Genomic DNA, 23,169 nt, shown 5'->3' on the forward strand with positions numbered 1-23,169 from the left:
TGTTTGGCCACTCCGCTGGGTACATAATCAGCAGCTGTCTATCTCCAGGACCTCTTAGCTGGATTCCTGGGCAATCACAGTGTGTATTGCCTATGATCTGTACTGGGTAATAAAGGATTCTACCTGAGTAAGCAGCTGAGAAGCCAAAGCAAAGAATTCTAGTGGGCAGGAGAGACAAAGACTTTTTGACCATCGTTGCAGTTAGCAGCCCTTGGTTTCTATTCATACTTTTAATTCATCTAAAATCTGAAATGAGTTTTAGAAGCAGATCCAGTTATGGGGCAGTGAGCAAATCCAGTCTTTATTTGTATTTTTTTTTAATAATAAAAAAGCATTGGTTTGCCATGAGAACATTTGGATCTCAGATGGCTTTTTTTAAAGTGATGTCTCTTTTAAAGTAAATAGTAGGTGCAAGTGACTCCCTGACCTGAATCATAGAATCATAGAATCATAGAGTTGGAATAGACCACAAGGGCCATCGAGTCCAACCCCCTGCCAAGCAGGAAACACCATCAGAGCACTCCTGACATATGGTTGTCAAGCCTCTGCTTAAAGACCTCCAAAGGAGGAGACTCCACCACACTCCTTGGCAGCAAATTCCACTGTCAAACAGCTCTTACTGTCAGGAAGTTCTTCCTAATGTTTAGGTGGAATCTTCTTTCTTGTAGTTTGGATCCATTGCTCCGTGTCCGCTTCTCTGGAGCAGCAGAAAACAACCTTTCTCCCTCCTCTATATGACATCCTTTTATATATTTGAACATGGCTATCATATCACCCCTTAACCTCCTCTTCTCCAGGCTAAACATGCCCAGCTCCCTTAGCCGTTCCTCATAAGGCATCGTTTCCAGGCCTTTGACCATTTTGGTTGCCCTCCTCTGGACATGTTCCAGTTTGTCAATGTCCTTCTTGAACTGTGGTGCCCAGAACTGGACACAGTACTCCAGGTGAGGTCTGACCAGAGCAGAATACAGTGGCACTATTACTTCCCTTGATCTAGATGCTATACTCCTATTGATGCAGCCCAGAATTGCATTGGCTTTTTTAGCTGCCGCGTCACACTGTTGGCTCATGTCAAGTTTGTGGTCAACCAAGACTCCTAGATCCTTTTCACATGTACTGCTCTCAAGCCAGGTGTCCCCCATCTTGTATTTGTGCCTCTCATTTTTTTTTTGCCCAAGTGCAAAAAAAATCAGGACCCTCAATGGGGTTTTTAGGGATTTAACCCTTTCTTCCCCTGTGGTTCTGGTCCATTTGTGTGGGGGGGGGCACGCTGCTATTTGCAATGAAATAAAAGCTCCCATTTGCAATGGAAACTTCCAATGTAGTTGCTGGTTGAGTAAACGACATCTTGTCTAGTTGGGGCAGAAGCAAACAATCTTATAAATGGGTTAGGATCCAATGGGTTTATGGCTGAGCTGGGAGGTTCCTGCCACAGCTGGGCTTTGCCAGCTTAACTCATCCTCAGCTCAGCCAGAGATATGCCAGCCTATCCCCCCTATCCTGTCTGAGCCAGGACTCATCTGGCTGTGTCAAGCCCTCCAAAGGGGGAATTCTGGGTGCAGAGGGGCAGGTTAGGCTGGATCCTAAACCCCTTTCTGTTCCTTCATGTGATCTGCCAACCTGGTGTAATTTAAGCCAGCAAAAAGGATGGTGTACCTAAAAACACCGTTTTAGAGGCATGTTTGACTTCTGCCAGGCTTGGGCCAGTTCAGCCAGCAGCAGCCTCACAGCTGAACCAAGTTTGAATCTGGTGTAACTTTACGCCAACTTAACTTACACCTGCTTGCAGTAGAGGACAGTAACTTAAGGCAACAGCTTATTGTATTTAAAATTGTGCCTTAAGTTATCATCCTCTATTGCAAAACTGCCAATGCTCAATGGGTGCAAAAGAATATGACCCCCCCCCCCACTCCCAGACTAGCCTCTGGGATCCTCTTTCTGTAATTCTGTGAGTGCGAAGAAGGAACATTTGCATCTGTGCTAGACCCTCCTATGCAAAGGATCATAAGGTGGCTTGTGGGACAGATGTGGGAGAGGGACTCAGTTCCTTTGGGGCATGAGTCAGACCTGTTGTTATTTGCTGTTGCCCCATGCAAACGGAAATGGCCGCCCTGAATATGCAACTGTGCGTTGCAGAGGGAGAGCTGTTCTAGACAAGCTGTTTATTAAGCATTTAGCCTGGATGGTATCCACCCCATTCGTGTGGAAATTAAATGATGTCACTGTTGAGTGCATATGCAGTCCAATTTCTTTGAGTGGTTAGATGATGTCGTCCAACATCACCATTAATGGTCCCACACTTTCCAGTGCATTTTTTCCTGTCATTTTCCTTACCGCGAACAGTCCACAAGAGTGCCAAATCCAATTTAACAGTGCAACCTATACGACTGAATCACACTTGCTAGTCAGCAAGACGCTGGAAGTGGCCAAAGTCATGACGGGCAAGCTCTCCTTCAGGGGCCCCTGCTGCAGACCATTACTGGTTGTTGTTGTTGTTGTTGTTGTTGTTGTTTGAGCACCAAGAGAGGTCTAGACTCTCGCTCAAAGGCTCACAACCAAACAACGAACCTCTGACAGAAACAAGATGGCTGCATTCCCTTCCTGAGAGAACTTCCTGCTGCTGCCCTGCGCCACTTCCATGCCAGGCAATTGCTCTAGCCCTTTGGGGAAGGAAGGGACAGGATGAAACCCGCTCCTTCACCCACCTGCCCACCTCTGTGGTTCACCTAGGCTGCATCACGCAAGAAGACAAGGGACCTGCTGAGCCAAACCTCAGAAAAGCAGAGCTAGAGAGGGAGCAGCAGGCCCCTGTAAGGAGAGGCCTATTAAAATTCTGAGCAGGCACCAGATCCGGGACAAACCAGCTCTCCCCTCCTGCCACTTGCAGGTGACGTCATAGCTAAAGGAGTGTGGGGGAGGGGAGACTCCAGAATCCTCCTCCTCCTCACTGCAGGGGATGGACTTGGACAGATCCACCAAACGGCAGGCACCAGCCGCCCCCGCAGCTGCTGCGGAGAAGTGGGGGTGGGGGAGGGAGAGGGAGAGGAAGGCGGGGGAGGGGGATTCTACCGTGCTATCCCCACCTAGGCGATGGAGGGAAGGACGGGCGGTTGCTCACGCTCGTGTTCCCCACCCCACCACCCCCTCCCCTGTAGCTCCTCTCCATCTTTCTCTGCAAAGCCCCCCCCCTCCCCTCCGTGATCCCCCTCCCCGAGGCGCCTCTAGAAGCCTCACCTGATTATAAAACTCCGGCTACAGCTCTCACATTCTGCAGTGGTGCCGAGAGAGAGAGAGAGAGAGAGAGAGAGAGAGAGAGAGAGAGAGAGAGAGCGCTCACCACCAGCACGTCTTGTCCACATTAACACATTATCGCTAGCTTGCAACGCGATCAGACAGATAAGCACTCGAAATCCCCCCCCTTGATTTGTACACACGGATGTGGGTGTGTGCGGACACACAATTATTATTTTTTTGCGTCTCCAAGGGAGACCCTAACCCTTTAAAAAAGGAAGTTCGGACGCGTCCTCCCACCCAATCCAGCGCGCAGGTTTACTCGGAACCGACCGAGACTGCAGTCCTATAGACCTCCACTCCCACCCGCCGCCGCCTCCCCGAGAGTAAACCACACTGCGCTCAAGGGGGCACATTACTCCTGAATTGGCAGGCGCTGTGGGTTTGCTCTCGCTCAGGTGAACTGCCCTGACTGAAACCACCTGACCCCCAGCTGCCCCCCACCCGCAGCAGGAGCGCAGCCAAGAGCGTGGGCATTGCGACTGGTATTTCCCCACCTGGGCGCTGCTTTCCCGCATTACATAACCGGGCGGCGGCAGATGAAGCCTTTCAGAGTTAGCCAGGGACACACGGGCATGGATGAGAACCGGGAGATGTGTGGTGAGGCACGTTTGCGCGTGTGGACACAAATAAACTTAGCTGGAGAGGGCGTTTTGCTTTGGGGACATGTGGTTCATCCCTAAGGGGACCACTCGCCGCTTTCCTCTCTCCTTCCCCACGAATGCAAATGTTGCTCCATCTTTCCACTGAGCCCCACTGCACAATCAGGGCGATCGCTTGCCTGGCAGAAATCTTCAGGGGGCGCCCATCCCATCCCACCCTGTCCCCCACCCTGTCCCCCACCACCCACTGCCTTGCGCCCTTCTTGCGCCTGTTGCTCTCCTCCTGGGACCACCTTTCTCTCCATGCGCGCCTAGTCCCTGGCCTGTTTGCTCGCCAGGAGACCGTCTGGCCGGCGGTGGTCGAGAGAGAGCGCGCCCCCTGCAGGCCTGTCTGGAGCCTCGCCCGGCCAAGGGGAAAGCAAAGGTGCGACTGCACTAAGATGGGGAGAGCGCAGGGCCAAAGGGGCCTGGACCAGGCGAGAGGAGGGGGGCGGGTGCTGCTGCGCTTTGGCGCCCGCCAAGGTGCGCCCCGAGGCCCACGCGCTCCCTAGAGGTCTTTCGGGGTCACTCGGAGCGCGGCGGGCGACTGCAAAAGGGGAAACCGTAATAGTGGAGAGGGAAGAGCTGGCTAAATCCAGTTTGCAATGTCTATAAATGGCGTTTCTCTCTTCCAAGGTGCACATTTTTTATTTTTGAGAAAAAAATATCACTCAGTGTCATCCCTCACGTCAGGGCTGTTTGTGGGCGTGAGGTTTTACTTCCTCCGCCCCCTCCTAATGGAGTGAACCATTCCCTGCTCTGCCTTCCCTCTCTCCTTCTCGGTCTGTTTCTGCCCCCTTTCCCTCGATCTCTCTTCTTCTTCTTCTCCAGCTCGGTGCGCGTGTCGGTGTGTTGTAAGAGGAGGAAAGAAAAAAAAGAGAATAAATAATTTAAAAAATAAAAAAGAACAGGGCAGAGCAGAAAGGAAAGGAAAAGTCTCTCGGCTGCTCGGAACTAGTTGGCAATGCCTGGGGTGCAACGGCCCCCCACATTTCCCCAAGTCACACTTTAAGGAAAGAAAGACAGGGAAGAGAAAGAGATACGAAAGATCTGCAGTCGCAAATGGTTGTACTCAATATAGGATGGGACTTAAGTTGAACGGCAGATACATTTCTCTGGTCCTCGCTGTGCAGCTAGGTAAGTGGACTCACACTTTCTTATGGAAGCAAGGGATTGGGGGGGAGGATTTTGAAAGGGGGGGTTGCCTTCAAATGCACCAAAGTATGCATGGAGTAAGTAAGCAAAAAAAGTATGCAAAGCAACCCGTAATAGGCAAATTATTGCTGGCCAAAGATTGCCAATAATTTGTGACAACAAGACTCTGCAATACGAGGTCTGCAGCGCCGACTGTCTCTCTTCTCCTTTTTGTTTGAGAAAACACAGTTTGCTGGTTGCTTCAAAATCTCCCCCCTTTAGTTCCCTTCCCCCTGCCCAAAAAGACCCCTTCCTCAATTGCATTGCTGTCTTGCTTATTTCTTGCCCCAAATATATTCGCACACGCACACGCGCGCACAAAAAGCTTTCATCTCTGGAGGGCTGCATCCTATTTGTCCAAAGCTAAATTCATTCCCCCCCCCCCAACCTCCGGGCCGAAAAATAATAAGGAAATAAATGGAGAGGGAAGAGAAATTAAGAGAGATTGGTACAAAACAATGTAATTCCACCACTTGGAAATCCGAATTTGCAAAAGGGGAGAGAGAAAGCAAGAAAATCAAAAAGCAGTTTGAAGTTTCTGTCCCAACTGCAATCGTTTTACAAAAGTATACTGGAGAGGAGGAGGAAGGTGCCTCTTGTATCAAACGGTGAAGAAGGAAGGAGAAATCAAGGCGATCTTTGGCTAAGGTGGCTCGGGTTTTCTGAGCCTCTCTCCCTAAAAGATTTGTTTTAAAATACTTATATTTGGACGGGGGTTTACTAAAAATAGCACGGACTTCATTGCACGTTGGGGAGGGGAACCCGGGGCTGGTTTGTCCCTGGTTTGTTTGATGTGCTATTCAAGGGTCCTCGTTTGAATGCTGTTGGGAGTTTATGCCTCGGAGGTTACTTGGAAGTTAAGCATCACTTCGGGTTCTGCATTGAGCAACATTTAGAGGCGAAACCTTCTTGTTTTGCTGCGGTGGTAGGAAAGGTAAATTCGACTGGCAGCTTAACTGGGAAGCGTGCCCTTTCTACGTTTGTCATGGATGTAGATTTAAAGAACTGCAACCCTCCCCCCCCTTCCGAAACGCTCCCCTCCCCTCTAGCTCCCTGTCCCAAATCTGCAGATCTCGGGTTTATTTCACTTTCTCTCGCTCTGTCGCCTGTCTCTGCAGCTTTTGAGAAATAGAGGCGGCTGGGGAGCGGTGGGGGAAAGCGATCATTGTCGACTCCTGGAATAATAATAATAATAATAATAATAATAATAATAATACAGACGAATAAATAATACGAACGTAAAAATAGAAGCAAGAATGGAATTAATTGCGTGCAGGGCCATCCTGGGAGTGTGTGTGTGTGTGTGTGTGTGTGTGTGTGTAAAGCTCCCCTAAGGTTGTGTCTTGACAACGTTGGAATTTCACTTCTGTGTGCGTTTCCATATTAAGAAATAGCCTCTGCCTCTATGTCCGGCTAAGGTTATTTTCCAGGAAGAGACACGGCATTGCCCTTGTCCTCGGAAATGAATTTGTCCATTTGTTTCTTTCACCATTTGCAAGTCAGGATAGTCCTCATGCAGAAATTAGGAAGGCTAGAATCGGGGAGGGACATGCACACGCAAATATATGTATATTTTGTGTGTGTGTGTGTGTGTGTGTGTGTGTGTGTGTTTGTATAGGAAAGGCAGCTATGGAGATGGACTGATTGAAAAACAAAGCAGTCTTTCCGGGATCACTTTTCCCAGAAGGAATCAAAAGGTTTTGATTCCTTCCCCCTCACAACATGACCATTAGACAAGCCAAAATCTTGCCTAGTGTTAGACAGTAACATAACATCGGGCTTTGAACATCTGGATATCGTTTCTATTGGCAGAGTGCTGGAATTTGGGTTTGGAAATGGGAAATACTATGAGTTAAGGATGTGTGTGTGCTTCAGAATATATGCCCTCCTTTGCGTTTTGATCCTGGTGCCTCGAATGTGCCTGAAACGGCTGACCTTTTGGGGCAAAAAAAAAAAAAAAAGGCTTGCTGAATGAGAGAAGGCAGAAAAAATAGGGGGGAGATGAAGACGTTCTGAAAAACAGAAACAGACCTGGGAGGTACAAAAAGAGTGCCCGCGCACACTCATACACACACATCTACACACGTGTCTGTGTGTCTGCCACACATTTTTCACATCTACCGTGCTTTTAGCTTCATTAAAAAAAGCAACAGCCAAAAGAGCCCCAATCACGTGTGCGATTTGTACGCTGTTGTGAATGAGGTTTTGTCAACCTTTCATAAGAGCAAACGACCCTACGTGATGGGCAGGAGAAGAGGGAAGGCGCTCTCCAAGGTGCTGATGGTTGTTCTAGGGGGGCAGCAGGATGGTGGTCAGTTTCAGGAGCAAAATGTTGTTTGCTACATGATCCCTTCTCTTCCTGTGGCAGCCACTACCAGGTCAACTGAACAGGTGGGAGAGGAGAGGCGCTTATTCTTAGCACTCCTCCGGTTAGCATCGTCATTGCCACCCTTCACACTTGGTTGCAGGGCGGGGGGGGGGTGAGGAAGACCGTCAAATACGTGGGCCGAAGACTTTCCTTTGGGAACATGCCCTTTCAGGATGCCTCAGCCGAGGAGAGACAGCTTTAAAACGCAAGGGGTGTGTGTGTGTGTGTGTGTGTGTGTGTGTGTGTGTTTAACAGGACGCGCTATACTCTGGGGATGGTCTCCTATGTGTGTTATTTGTTTGTAGGTTCCAGTGTGTGTGGCAGCCAATGTCTGCAGCCTCTGCGTGTTTTGACGTGCTGGGGAGTGGGTTAGAGAGGGAGGGAGGTGGTTACTAAATCAGGTTAGCCATAAATCAGTGGGAGGGAGGGAAGAGGGGGGTTTCCACCGACACTCAGCATTGTGGACAGGACCTCTTTTATTCCAGAACCGATTTCCCCTTACACACACACACACACACACACACACACACACACCTTTAAATGGTTCGCTTCGATCCTCTCTAAAGGAGTAAAAAATAAATAAAAACTCTCTCTTCTACTTGCAATCTCTAATTTACCCTGTAAATGTCTGGGCAAGCGCACTAAGCACACGGTGGAGGGGAAATGGACATTTTCCCTAACCCGCTTGCTTTGGAAGGCTGTGGCGTTGGGCAACGAGAGCCACGGACGGTTTGCTGGGGATCAAGCCAGTGATCAATTAAACCAACAAGACGCTAATTCCCTTTCATTTGCTGCAGGATTGGTAGGGATAAAGCCCCCGTATGCTCCTCGCTAGCAACACACCTGCTCCTGCAAAGCCAGAGACATTGCTGCTGCTGCGGCTGCTTTTGATATGTGTGATTTTGTGTGTGTGTGTGTGTGTGTGTGAGAGAGAGAGAGAGAGAGAGAGAGAGAGAGAGAGAGAGAGAAAGCAATGTAATCAATTCATCAGCGCGCAAGCAAAAATGACTCAACTACTCCCCACCCCGCTCACTCACACACTGACAGAGAGAGAGAGAAAAAGCGCGTTGCAGTGATGAAGAGAGAGATTTCACCCCCAGTGCAATATACCATCATGATCAAAGAGCCTTTTGCCTTGGGTTGGGGGTAGCTTCCCTTTGGGAAAGCGTAGAATGAACAACGAAGTCCTTCAGATTTGTAGGTGTTCCCCCACCCTTGATGTGATGTCTGCTGCACCCAAAAGAGACGTCAGGAAGCCGTGTCCCCCCCCCTCGCCCCCCAGGGAAGGGTCTCCAGGCTTCATCCTTCCTGCAGATCTTTCAGAGCGACTTGGGGATTTCACTGCGAGAGGCAGAAGATGGATAGTGGAGAATCAGTGTCGATGATGTGTGTGGTGGATAGAGACAGCAGAGCAGACGCTCTTGGGGTGGCGGGGGAGAACTCAGCCAAGGCGAGTGGTGGAGAGATTAAATGAGACAGGGTGAGCCCAGAGGATGTTCTTCTGTCTCCACTTCAGTGGAAGAACCTGAATGGGGAAGTCACAGACGAGGAGGAGGAGGGACCAAGAGCGAGGGATTAAGCATGCACCGAACATGGCAACCTCCCTTTAGGTTCTCACTGATGCAAGTTACACATTGATAGGAATTCACATGCCACTAAGCAACTCACTGTTCTCCCCAGTGCATTGCATTGCATCCGCTATATCGCATTTCCAAAGGGGGCGGGTCTGTGGGTGCCCGTTCTTGACACAATTATCACCATGCAACAGGGGAAGAAATAGGGGGGGAAGGTTTTCTTGCAGGAAACAATTTGTTGAAGAGAAGACCTACATGTATGCCTGGTGATTTCTGTTCCAGACTTTTTTTCCTCCATCAGTTCCATTTTTCACCATAAATACCCACCAGCTTCAGTTTTTGAAAGGCTCTGCAGATTGCTACAACCTACTTGAAGGTTAAGCATAATGATTATTAACTACCGCTAAACTGCTGAAATAAATTTGACGTTTTTTGAAGTTGACTTTTGCTTTTAAAAAGTAAGCGAAATTTAGAGAAACGGGGGAGGGGAGAGAAAGATTTTAAACTCCACTCCAAATAATTCAAAACAGTGTATCTTTAAAAGGATATTATACATATATAGATATTATACATATATATGGAACAACTTGACAGAAATGAGGTTGCTATTATTGTAAGTGATGCAACTGCATTATATTTGTTTATTTAAGGGACACTTTAAAAAGAAGTGTCAAAAGACGGTTTGATATATGTGATCTCCATTTAAAATATATCCAATTAAATGATCCTGAAAGGGAAAATGACTTTTGTGATGAGAACAAAGCAAAGCAGATCCTCTTCCAGCTTTGAGACGCGTGTGCGCGCGCGTGTGTAGATGCGTGCGTAGATGAATTGTGATGGATAGGATTGATCACAGTTCTCTGGAGTCGGAATTCAGGGTTGGGTATCGCGCGCTGTTTACCTTGCTAGGAGCTGTCCAGTTGACGTGGTGCTGATCTGTTCCCCAGCATACCTGGTGCAAGCAGTCAGAGCAGCGGGCAAGTGCGATGCGGTCTTTCAGGGCTTCTCGAACTGTGTGCTCAAGATGGGCAATAAGATTGCCACCTACCCTCAAGACCTGGACGACAAGAGAAATCTCGAAACAATCTGCCGGTAGGTGCACCTCTTCTTGTTATGACTCTTCACGGTGATTCTTTACTTTATAACACTGTATACGTGTGTGAGTGTGTTTTGCGGGGAGTGGGGCTTTGACTTTTTGTTGAGATCTCTATGCTACTGTCATGTGAACCTAAAGCTCTGTAGCCAGACAAAAGGCTACCAGCTTGCCAGAGGAGTTGTTCTTTCATGTGTAGTTTGCTTGCACGCTGCACAGGCTTAATCCTCAACAGACTGAAATGCTAAACTAAATATAACCATGCAACGCACGCATGGATCCGTTGGGCGCAGTCTTCACCCTGTTAAAGTAAATGGCAACAACCTCGTCGTTTTAATACCCCGATGTTAAGCACCTAGAACTGAACGTAAAATCCGTCAGAATTCAACGGGATTTGCTTCCAAATATGCGTGCATTTCATATCTCGGCTCTCACTAGGCCCTGTTACAATTAGGGGTTTTCAAATTATTGTTATTATTCTGTTACATTGTGCGATGGTTCTTTTATTTTCCTCCTTGTTTCTTTTCGCTGGTAACAATAATCAGCAGGACTGTGTTCACACCCCTGGCTGCTCAATTAATAGCGTCATGCACATAAAATGCATAGGATTTTAGGCACAACTTTGCTTCCACCCTCTAAAAAAATTGGTATTGTCCCTCTAAGGTTTGAAACGGTAGTTTTCAGTGCCTGAGACAAGGCTTGCAGCAGAGGTGTCCGGCTCTTTTGTCTCCTTAGTCCACTAGGAAGTGCTTTTAACGGAATGGGTTTATTCTATCTGAAGGTATGATGAGGAATAGCTACCCAAAATGAGCGAAAGGGGGTGGATAATGCTTTAAAATGCTCGCGAGGGCTGGTAAAGTTTTAGAAGGTGATGTAAAACTGCGATGTAATCTCACAGTGCATCGCATTATAATTTCAGTACAAATGTCTGCTTTGTCATGCCATGTGGTCACTTACTATAGTGTTGTTTTGTGTGTGTAATGTAATACAGCCCATATTAAACTGAATCGCGATAATGTGGTGTTGTGTTGGGATCCCCACCCCATCCGTTGTAAGAGTTGCTCCAGTTAAGGTTGCCATGTGTCCTCTTTCTCCAGGACACGTCCTCTATTTCAGGGGTAGAATCTGAGACAAACTGCATTCATTTGCTTTGAATAGCCGTCATAGCGTCCTCTTTTTTTGCCCTTCAAAATATGACAACCCTACTGTGCAGTACAGAGCGGGGATTCAAACATAGGTCTCCCTGTCCCAAGCCTCCTTATAGGACATCCCTTTAGAATTCATATTTTAAAACGAAGACATTAAAAAGTTTTAAACTGCAACTGAACAGCCTGGTGTGGTTTTTGCAAGCCATTTTTGGAGCCCCGGAGGCGCTATGGATGCAAGTGGTCTTGTTTCCCGTGGGGGAACGAGAGAGATCATATTTCTACGAGGCAACCGAATCTAAATCCCAAACTAGTGGACAGACTGTGTGCGTAAATTTGCCTTCCACCTACTCGCTGCAAAGCAAAATTCGAAAACAAGATTTCATTCTACCAAAATGTCTTGAGTTAGGTTGTCCCATTCCAGTCCACTATTTAGATGGGAACTTGACACGCAGCCAAACCGTTTTCATGTTTCCTTTAGAGGAAGCCCCTCTCATTTTACCTGGACTTAACATCCAAGTCAGACTGTAATGATCATGTTCCACAGAATCAAATGAAATTTGTTTCCAACACAACGGCTGCAGCCTGACACTTTAAACTGGTTTTGCTGGGAATGATACCATTGGATTTACTGGGATTTACTTCTTAAAAAGCCTGCCTATATAGAATCGGACTGTAAACGTGATGGCTTTCAAGTCATGATGGCTTCTGCAAGGCTTAATTGGACACCGAAACTTAACTTGCTCGAAATATTTTTTAAAAAATATGCTGAAGGCATTGGGACTAATTCCCTGTTAAATCCGAGTACCCATCGGCTTGAATCCAAAATTACTTCCTCTTGAATTGTGTGGGCGAGGATAAAAGCAGCTCATATCAAACTGGGCTGTGTATTTACCTCAAAGGTAAATCCATTCATTTAGAAATTAGTGCTTTTGAAATCACTGTTTAGAACTGGGTTGCATTAGGCGGTTTTATTGGTTTTATTTTTGTTAATAGGGGCGGAGGAACAGTGTAGTTGATTATAAAGATGGGAGCCGAAATTCCAAAGAGAATTGCCCATTCTTCCCCTCTCCCTGCAAAATCCAACGTCCCACCTCGCAATATGATAGCGAGGAATTGCCTTTTGCTTTCTATTCCTTTCCTCAGGACATTTCGTTTGAATGACTGGCATTCCAGCTAGACCTCTATCTATATGAGACAGCAACAAAATACTCTGGTGTTGGCAGCAACATGGCGCGGTCCTGGTGGGGAGAAATCGAAAGATACCCCTTCCCTCCAATCCTGAGAAACGCCAGCCACCGCCCAGCCATGATAATGTACATTCAGCGGAGACATTCGCTGCCCCCGCGCGCAAGACAGCAACTCCCGCTTCCCAGCCGTGTTGGAAACCTCCGTTGTTTCCCAGAAAATGTCTGCCTGGGATCCTGCTTGACAGAACAACTAGTTAGCTACAAAAAAAATACAAAATAAGAGAGCTGCAGTATGCTTGGCGCGAGACAGAAAGGAAGTGGGGAGCAGGAGGAGGAGGAGGTTGGAGGAAGAGGCGCCCCCACCAACACACACACACACACACACACACCCCTCTTGGCCTAGATTCTGGAGTCAGAACCCCTCGCAGCTTCACGGATCATGCGCCTAGATTCTAGAGAGGTCGCCTCCTCTCTCCCTCCCTCCCTTCCTTCTTCTCTGTGCGCGCGCTCTCTCTCCTCTCTCTCTCTCTCTCTCTCTCTCTCTCTCTCTCTCTCTCGCCCTTGTGTGTGTATTGAAAGAAGCTCAGGGAAGATTTAGTTTTCCTTTGGGAGATGCAATTACGGCAGAAATACAGTAGAAGAGGCGCCCTCTCCAGCCTTCACGCCATCTCCATGCCTCATTATTTATTACAAATGCAGCCAGCGTTGGACTCCACGAGACCAGTCCCGAGTGCTCATAAATTAGAGTTTGCGCCACGTTTCCACACACCCACCCACCCACCCACACACACACACACACACCGCCCCGCGCCCCAAGCCATCCAGAGTAATAGCCAGCCTTAGCCAAAACGCCTACATTTGGCAACGGGGAGGGTTAGGGTGTTGCTGTTGGGTTTTGTTCGTTTTAAAATCCTTTGAAGCGGAGGAAAAGAACAAAAGAGCCCTTATGTAGGCACTTACCTGTGGATGCCGGCCTCGATCAGGAGGCGCCACTCTGCTCTAAAAGGCAACTCTGCGGCACAGCTGGGACGGGATGCTATTGTTTGTTCTGCAAAAAGGAATCGGTTCTAATCTTGGAACGGGGAGATGGTCAGCTTGCAAGTAGATTAGGTCAGGCGCGCAGGCGGTGCGTGCTCATTATGGCAAAGGAAAGGGGCATATTACCTAACACACACAGGCAGAACTGAGGAAAGGAATAGGGCTGCCTAAAAGCAGTCAGTGGAAAGAGCTTGTGGGTCAGAACTGCACGCTCTGGGGAGATATCATAGCATCAGATTACATCGAAATGTTCCAGCAAGTTAAGAGACCAGTGGTGGCAGAAAGGCGCTCTGCACATGCTCCAACGACACCCATCATTTTTCGTGTCATGGAATTGTAGAGTTGGAAAGGGACCCCAAGGCTCTTCTAGATTCTTGCAATGCAAGAATCTTAACTAAAACATCCAAGACATATGGCCATCCAAATCTGCTTAAAAACCTCCAAGGAGGGAGAGTCCACAACCTCTCAAGGGAGACCATTCCACTGTCCAACAGCTCTTGCTGTCAGAAAGCTTTTCCTGGTGTTTAGTCATGTTCCCAGCAAACCACCCTGGCATTGAGAGAAAATTTGAGGACTAAGCCATGGTGGCTTCTAGCTCACCCGCATTCGTGCCATTAATGACTGGTGGTAATTTAGTAGGTTCAGCCATTCACACATTCAAGTATTGGGGCCATGGGGGAGGCGCACTCTGCCTCTATATGCACCAGCAGCCCCCAAAACAGGTCACACTTTTCACCCCAACCTCTTATGAATAGTTGATGTTATTAAACATATCTGAAAGCAGAAACAGCAGCAAGCAAGGATGCCAGTTGTGAGCCATCATCAAGTTCACCAAAGAAGGCCAAAATGAAGGCCCCGACAGTGATCTCTCTCCAGTTCATATAATCATAGAATTGTAGAGTTGTAATGGACCCCAAGGGACGCGGGTGGCGCTGTGGGTTAAACCACAGAGCCTAGGACTTGCCGATCAGAAGGTCGGCGGTTCAAATCCCCAGGCGGGGTGAGCTCCTGTTGCTCAGTCCCAGCTCCTGCCAACCTAGCAGTTCAAAAGCATGTCAAAGTGCAATTAGATAAATAGGTACCACTCCAGTGGGAAGGTAAGCAGCATTTCCATGCACTGCTCTGGTTCACCAGAAGCGGCTTAGTCATGCTGGCCGCATGACCTGGAAGCTGTACGCCGGCTCCCTCGGCCAATAAAGCAAGATGAGCGCTGCAACCCCAGAGTCGGCCACGACTGGACCTAATGGTCAGGGGTCCCTTTACCTTTTAATGGACCCCAAAGGTCATCTGGTTCAAACCCTTCCAATGCAGAAATCTCTGCTAAAGCATCCATGATGACCCCAAAAAGAAAGTCGGCACTGGACTACAATTCCCAGTTTCTGCAGCCCATTTAATCTGCCAGCAACCTGATCCTAAGGACAACTCTCTTGGAACTTGGAATGAACTTCTACTGAGTTAGCATTGGCACTCATTCAAAGGCACTATGGTTCCTTGCCCAATATATATATTCAGACAAAGGTGAAGGTTGGGATGGGAAACAGAATTGCTGCCAGCACCTTTGTCCAACCATTAAAATAGTCCGCCAAATGTTCGTAAATATGACAGTGTTTGCCATGTAGATATTGCCATAAAATAGGTGGCAGCATTTACACATCAGGATCTTTCCAAAGCATTGCTTATGCCCTTGACTTAAGTGTTCTTGGAATGTGCCTACTGACCACTCTCCAATGAACGGAGCCATGCAACTGATAGCCGCTGGGCGACTTTGTAGGAGCTTCGTCAAATATTTGTGGCTCTCCAGTACATGTTAGGTTACATCATGTTTTTGTGCAGAAATTATCTCTGTACCTTAATCAACCAAGCAGCATTTTGCTGCACTTGGACTTTACATGTGAAATCCCCTTGCTGTAAATGCATCATTATAATTCTGTTTGTGAAACAAGCTTTAGAGACCATTGCATATACCTTTTTTGCGGGGAGTGGGGGGGACAGACCATTCACTTGTTATTGTTCTGTGCTTGCTTCCTTTGCCCCATTTTGCTAATGTAATTTGGACACTGACAGTGTGGGGGAAAATGTTTTTGTTTGAAATTCCCCCTTTAGGTCTTTTATGGTATATTTAGTTTTTATTTTACCAGCTTCTTTCCCACCACGATAAACTTCCCCCGGTTCTTTAGTTTAGTTCAATCCAGACCAAATGACGTAATGCAGAAATATGTGGTTTCTGATTCTTGTCTTTACAATACTGAGGTTTAAGCACATGTCTACTCCTAGGGCTAATTAAACCCCAATTAAATTCCTGTTACACACACACACACACACACACACACACACACACACACACAGAGAGAGAGAGAGAGAGAGAGAGAGAGGCTCTCAGGTTATCACTCAAACTGGTTTCCCAATGTGTGGAAGGGTACCAAGATTTAATGCTAAGAAGACTCAGATTTAGCACCTGTTTTCAGTATCAGGACTTAGCCCCAGAATATGTGAAGTAATAAATTACCTATTTATTTATTTGGATTTATCATTTACATTGATACCCACCCTTTCTTCCAAGGAGATTAGGACAGCTAACACGGTTCCCTATCCCCCATTATATCCTCACAAGAACCCCGTGAGGTTGGTTAGGCTGAGCATTAGCAATTTTATTTTTTTACTTATTTATTAATTAAATTTGTATACCACCTTACATCCATAGATCTCAGTGCAGTTTACAGCAATGACAGCCCAAGGTTACCCAGTGAGCTTCATAATAACAGACTCCCAAGAGGGGTGGTGGACTCCTTCCTTGGAGGTTTTTAAGCAGAGGTTGGCTGGCCATCCATCATGGATGCTTTAGCAGAGATTCCGGCATTGCAGAGGGTTGGACTAGATGTCCCTTGGGGTCCCTTAAAACTCCAAGACTCTACAATAATAATAAAATTATTATTATTATTGTGGAACACCCTCCCAGCAGATGTCAAGGAGATAAATAACTATACAACTTGTAGAAGACATCTGAAGGAAGTCCAGTATAGGGAAGTTTTCTATGTTTAATGTTTTATTATGTTTTTATATCTGCTGGAGGCTGGCCAGGGTGGATGGGACAACCCAGTCAAATGGGTGGGGTACAAATAATAACATTATTATTATTATTATTATTATTATTATTATTATTATTATTATTATTAAAGTCCTCCAATCCTGAACCACAATTTCAATGCAATTGTAAATTAGGGCACAGTTTGTGATATGCTCATGAGAACTACTTTTTTAAACTCAGGAACTCTGCCCTGGAACATTAGAAATTACAAAGAAGACGGTCCCTTTGAGCCTATGCTGAGTGCATTCCCATCGCAATTGGGGAATTACACCTCTCCACCCCCCACATCAGGGATGCCAGTGGCGCTGTGGGTTAAACCACAGAGCCTAGGACTTGCCGATCAGAAGGTCGGCAGTTCGAATATCCGTGATGGGGTGAGCTCCTGTTGCTCGGTCCCAGATCCTGCCCACCTAGCAGTTCGAAAGCACGTCAAAGTGCAAGTAGATAAATAGGTACCGCTTCGGCGGGAAGGTAAACGGCATTTCCGTGCGATGCTCTGGTTCACCAGAAGCGGCTTCGTCATGCTGGCCACATGACCCAGAAGCTGTATGCTGGCTCCCTCGGCCAATAAAGAGAGATGAGCGCCACAACCCCAGAGTCGGTCACGACTGGACCTAATGGTCAGACGTCCCTTTACCTTTACCCCCCACATCCTGCCCCACCAGACACACTTTAAGGGAGGGAGACAGTGATTACAAAGCCCCATTTATTTTCTCAACTAAACATTGGGAGAGAGAACCTCAAGACATCTATCATGCCTACATATCCACAGCACTGCGATTGGAAGGCGGGGGGGGGGGGAGAGAGAGATTCCAGGTGAGGAGACCCTCATAGTGCAGCAGTCCTCAGCATGAAGAAGGTCCTTAGTATAAACCCTCCCATCCTCAGTTAAAAGAATTTGTTTGGATACAGGCTGCTGCACTCAGTAGACTCTTCTTATGTTCTTAGCAGCAGAGGCTAAGAAAGGACTCTGCTGAGACACTGAAATGCTACCAGCAAGTCAGAGTAGATCTTCCTGAGCTGGCCTATGTGTTGAAAATGGGCTGAAACCCGGTGAAACAGATTTTAACTGATAGATTAATTGATGGGTCCATTAACAGATGAGTCTATCAATAACGAATCTGCATGAGAATGCAATGTTTTCTGAAACAAGAAGCCCATTCCATTGTAGTTTGACGATGCACACTTGAACTCTACAAGACATTGTTTTGGCAGAGCCATTCCTCCTATGTGGGTGGGTGGGTATGTCTCTCTTGCGATGAGTTCTGCCATCTGCTCCTTGGGTAAGAACTTGTACCACAAACATTACTTTGTATTTTTAAAAACTCTGCTGTCCAATTATGGGGGTGACATTGCTCTAACTTACTCATTGAGTAAACACCCAGCGCTGACAGGGAACTCGCTTTCTCTCCTCCTGTTCTGCAGCCAAGAAAGGCACTAATCCCAAGGTCGGCAAAGTAACCTAGGGAGGGAGGGGAGCAGCTCAATGTAGACAGAGCATGCTCAGTAGCCATGGAATGTTGGCTGTTGCAGGTGGGAGGGAAAGAGTGGGTGGAATGGAGTATCCTGGGAAAGGGAACAGCTGGCTGGCAGGAATCACACACAAACATAGGAAGCTACCATATACTGAGTACAGTGGTACCTTGGGTTACATACGCTTCAGGTTACATACATTTCAGGTTACAGACTCCGCTAACCCAGAAATAGTACCTCGGGTTAAGAACTTTGCTTCAGGATGAGAACAGAAATTGTGCTCCAGCGGTGCAGCGGCAGCAGGAGGCCCCATTAGCTAAAGTGGTGCTTCAGGTTAAGAACAGCTTCAGGTTAAGAACGGACCTCCGGAACGAATTAAGTACTTAACCCAGTGTTTCCCAACCTTTTTTGGGCAAAGGCACACTTGTTTCATGAAAAAAATCTCGAGGCACACCACCATTACAGCCCCGTGACGTCAGCGCGCAGCGTCACGCCGGGAGGGACATGAATTGCTAGCAAATTACATAATCACCTCCTTGAGGGCTGGCTCATCTTCTCCGAAGGCAGAACCCCATTAATTAACAGCACAGACTCACAGCATAGCCAAGACGAGGGGGGAAAACCTCAGTCATGCACAGTCATGCACATGTGGGGGCTAAATGAGGACGAAGACCGGGCAGAGAGCAGGGTTCAAATCACCCCACCTGGCCAGGACAATCCCTGGGTGCTCCCTTGAGCCACTCGCCTGACCCACCTCGCAGGGCTGTTGTTGCGAGGATAACACGGGGAGAACCACGCGCGCCCCCGGGAGCTCCTTGGAGGAGAAAGCGGGCGATGAATGCAATGCACGAAATATATGAGAGGCGACCAGGTTTTGCAGGTGAGGGGCCCCCGCCAGCCTCCGCTTCCAACACCCGGCGCAACGACGCCGAAGTTTCCCCCCGGGCTCGGCTCGGGGAGCAGCGCTGCTCCCCCCCGGCTCCCCTTCGCCCTCCCGGCTCTCTCTGCCGCCCACTGGGGACCCCCCTCACCTGCCAAGTCCAGAGCGCCGGTGGAAGTTGCATGCATGCATGCAGGGCGCCGCGTTGCCATTGCATTGCACTGCACTCCATGCAATGCCTGCATGCATGCATTGCCTTGCACGCCCGCCAAGGGGTCTCCCCGCGGTCCGATGCGTCCCCTCCGGCGCGGATGCAGCATTGCAAAAATAAAACCCCCCCCGAAGCAGCCCTACCTGGGGGGCAGCCTCCGCCTCCGCCGCTCCGCCTCCGCGGGGTTCCCCAGGCTCCATCCTGCCGCCCGATCTCCACGGGAGCGCAGGCAGGCTACGCGGGGTTGCACGGAAGAGCCCCTGCCCGCCCGGCCACCGCCGCTGTGCTCATTCCATGGCCGGGAGAAGAGCGCTTCAAACAAAACGCCCGGCCCGCCAGGCCACGCTGGGAAACGTAGTTTGCGCACCCCGCGCGGGCGCAGAGCCCAAGGGCGAGGGGACTACGGATCCTGGCAGCCCCCGTGCCGGGGACGGAGGGGGAGAGGCCGGGTGCAGGGATGGAGGGACGGGTGGGCGAGCGAGTGAGTGAGTGGCAGCCGCCAAGCCTTGGCCGAGAGCCAGGAAGGGCCTCCCCGGAGGAGGAGGAGGAGGAGGGAGGCGCAGAGCGGGAGGGAGGGAGGGAACCCCAGGGGTCATCTAGTGACGGCGCCCCAATCGAAAATTTGACTTTTTTAAAAAAAATCTTTCGAATTTTTTAATTTTTCCCGCGGCACACCAGGCAACATCTCGCGGCACACTAGTGTGCCACGGAACAGTGGTTGGGAAACACTGACTTAACCTGAGGTACCACTGTACATCCAGCTCAGAGTTCCCTATGCGTCCCAGGGGTCTTTCCCAGCCCCACCTGCAGAGTGGATGCTCTCCTATTAGAGATTAGGCCTGGAGGGAGGGAGGGCCTTGTGACAGCCGACCATTCCTGACCGACTTCTGTCCTTTGTCTTTTTCCCCCTAACCCCCTTCTGTGCTCAGGTACTGGGACGATTTCCATGCCTGCACCCTCACAGCCCTCACGGATTGCCAGGAAGGGGTGACAGACGTCTGGGAAAAACTGAAAGAGAAATCCAAAAAGCTTGACTACGAAGGCAACTTGTTTGTCCTGTGCAGCAAAACACAGCGGGCGGCTTCGTCGGTGGTGGCTTCGGCCTCCCCTTTGCTGCTGGTGGCTCTCTCAGTGGCCCTGGCGACGTACTTCTCATTTTAGAAGGCCGCCCCCCCCCCTGCCCCGCACTTCGTGTAGAGCACGCCTGTCCACATGATGACGATGACGTTTCCTCCTCGCCCCGCCTCTTCTTCCTCCTGCCCACCAACCCAACTGCTTCTTCTCTCTTACTCCAGGAACTGGATTTACAGAGGAAAAGTCTCCATCTTTTTTGCTTTGGGGGAACGAGGGGAGGGGGAGATCTGTTGCGAATTCTCCATGACGCCCGCCATGACACCCGCCTGAGAAAGGTTTGGGGAGGAAAGAGAGAGATAAACGGCCACCACCAAGAACTAACACCGCCACCACCGCTCTGACGACGACAAGTAGCACGTTTCTCTCTCTCTCTCTCTTGGCCTCCCTGGTTTCTTTTGCATTCTGATGATTTGCCAAATGGTACCAAATGGCAGGCCTCCAAGCCGGCCAACAGCCAAAATCGGACCTCAGCTTTATGCCTCTTCTTCTTCTTCTTCTTCTTCTTCTTTAGACCAAGGTCAGCTGGAGCCCTTCTTTCTTGTGTGCAAAAAGAAATCTCAGGAACGGCCTTCGAGCCACCACCGAATACTCCTAATAAAATAAAATTAAAAAAGCGTTAATAGGTAATAAGAGTAATAATAAAACTAGAATGCTAGTGAGGACACTGCTTGCAGCGACAAACGGAGGGGCTCTTCTGGGAAACATCAACGGGGAAGGATGAGTTGAGCGAGGAAATGTAAAAGGAAAAGAAGAAGGGTGGGAGAAAAACAAAGCGAAGAGGGGGGAGGGGGAGAAGGGAACCGGAAATGGATACACCTTCGCTTGGCCACGTGCGGGAAGAAGCACTCGATGGTGAATTAACCCACAGACGGTCATCTTTCCTTGGGAACTCGTGTTTTCTTTTGTTTTCCAAGAATTTTTCCGGCCATTCCACTTTAAAGACGTAAGACTCCCCGCCCCCCTGCCCTTCCTGATGGTGTGGCTTAGGGGGGCAGAGAGAAAGCGAAAGGACAACCGAACGAGGGAAAGCCAAGAGGGACAAATATTAAAAGGCGATTTCGCTGAAATGACCCAATGAATGCTGCTGAGTTTGCTGAGAGTTGAGCTTTACTTAAGAGTCAAGGCATTTTTTTCAATTGTCACTGCCTTTTTTCTTTTCTTTTCTTTTCTTCTTTTCTTTTCCAAAGTTTCCCCCTCTTCTTTTTTAGGTGTTCCACCATTGACGTACAATATCTTAACTATCCAACAGTGTAGATCACAGGGGGCGGGGGGAAGGGGAGGGGGAACGTATACGTTAAGGTAAAAAAAAAAATGAAATTAAAATTAACACACAGCGTAATGGTTTTTTGGGGGGAAAGTATTAAAAGAGCCTTGATTTTAAAAGAAAAAAAATGTAATTTAAGAAAGTTTATTATAAAGTCAATTCAGCAAAAAAAAAGTTATAAAAGATTTGCTACAAAGTATAGAAAAAGGTATAAAATAAAATTATTGTTTGAAATGAGGATGCAGTTTTATTTTTTAAGAAAAGGTGAATGTATATTATTATATATAATTTTATTATAATAATAATAGTATATATAATATAGAATGATTATATTATATATAGTTATTGAAATGTGCTTTCTTCAAGTACATGGAGTAATGGTTTACTAGACCTTAGCGAGACGCGGGGCAGGTTTTAAGAGGTGCAAGTGGAGAAACGCGAGAATGCCAGATTCTCACATGCGACAAGAATTTTTGGTGTTAAGGGAATAAGAGTCACCCTGAAATCGATGAGATCAGAATGAAGGCTTAGCTCTTGGGTTCTTACCGAGCTGTGTTGAGAGTGAAGCTGATGGTACTTTTTGTGTGTGGAAATAAATGCAGAGCTTTGTTTATGTTTATGTTTAATATTTATCACTATAAGGTAGTTTGCGCTCCCTTTCTCGGAGTTCCGGGGGGGAGGGTTTATGGCTACATCTCCAAATGGCCCGTGATTTATAAAGATGCTAAAAGAATGATGAAAAGCTACCTTCTAAAAGCTGCCTTTTTTAATGGGATTTCCACAGCGAATCCTAAACAGGCTTCTTTGGAAGCGCACCTCATTGAAAACAAAGGCTCCCATTTCCCCGGGGGTTGTTAACCATTGGAGTGCCATGCTATCAGAACCGTAAGAGACAATGATCCCCAAACGGATGCTCTTGTGTGTGGGGGGGGGGGTCACTCGATTTCCCTTCTCTAGACCTCTGAGACTCTATATCGCTTTGAGCCAGCCCCCCCAATCCTTAAGATGCTGTTGAGATGGGGGGCGTGAGATGAGGTGAGGTCGCCGCCCTAGACTCAGTTACCTGGGAGTAAGTCTCACTGAACTCATGAGGACTTACTTCTGTGTCGGATGGCCCTGTAAGTCCCATTGATTTCAGCGGGACTTTCTTTGGTGTGGACGTGTTTACTAGCATTGCACTGCCCTTACGAGGGGGTTTTTTTTTGGGGGGGTGGTAGAGCGTATATATATATCTACAGATATACATATGCTAACTGAAATTAATAACTAGATTGTCCACCCACCCACCCGGGGTGCGACTTAACAGACTTCAATAGCACTTATCATCTTTATTATACACAATAACTCGAGCTGTTATTTTATATACAGTGTGTGTGTGTTACAATGTAATATAATATACAATTATAAAATATAAGAAAAATCTAATATACAATAGTATATTTTTCCATTTTATGGCTTTAAAAAGGGGACCACAATAAACCTTCTCAAAACACAAGGCTGCGTGGATGTGTGCGCTTAATGTACCCACGGGCAGAGCTCACTGTGGTCGGTTTTGCTTCTCCTAATCCTGGAAACTATGCCCCTGGAT

At 47.9% G+C, this 23,169-nt stretch overlaps 1 protein-coding gene across 2 annotated transcripts; it reads left to right on the forward strand.

Moving 5' to 3' along the window:
- The first annotated feature begins 4,662 nt into the window (after positions 1 to 4,662).
- NRN1 (neuritin 1) lies at positions 4,663 to 22,194 on the forward strand. 2 transcript variants are annotated; one of them, XM_083519785.1, is made up of 3 exons: positions 4,663 to 5,069; positions 10,016 to 10,160; positions 20,113 to 22,194. In XM_083519785.1, exons 1-3 carry the CDS (start codon positions 5,015 to 5,017, stop codon positions 20,342 to 20,344), a joined length of 432 nt encoding a protein of 143 aa, XP_083375911.1. In that variant the 5' UTR covers positions 4,663 to 5,014; the 3' UTR covers positions 20,345 to 22,194. The 2 variants fall into 2 exon arrangements, with proteins under 2 accessions (XP_083375911.1, XP_083375912.1); XM_083519786.1 differs by lacking the exon at positions 4,663 to 5,069 and adding an exon at positions 8,950 to 8,974.
- Positions 22,195 to 23,169: the final 975 nt, after the last annotated feature.

This window comes from Podarcis liolepis (genome assembly GCF_965112155.1).
Source record: "Podarcis liolepis genome assembly, chromosome: 8".
NCBI classification, from domain to species: domain Eukaryota; kingdom Metazoa; phylum Chordata; class Lepidosauria; order Squamata; family Lacertidae; genus Podarcis; species Podarcis liolepis.

Excerpts from the sequence above, each read along its gene's own strand:
- NRN1 (XM_083519785.1), top strand. The coding sequence starts at position 5,015 with ATGGGACTTAAGTTGAACGGCAGATACATTTCTCTGGTCCTCGCTGTG. Across the intron at positions 5,070-10,015 it reads GGTCCTCGCTGTGCAGCTAG|CATACCTGGTGCAAGCAGTC; the intron begins GTAAGTGGACTC and ends TCTGTTCCCCAG. Across the intron at positions 10,161-20,112 it reads AATCTCGAAACAATCTGCCG|GTACTGGGACGATTTCCATG; the intron begins GTAGGTGCACCT and ends TTCTGTGCTCAG.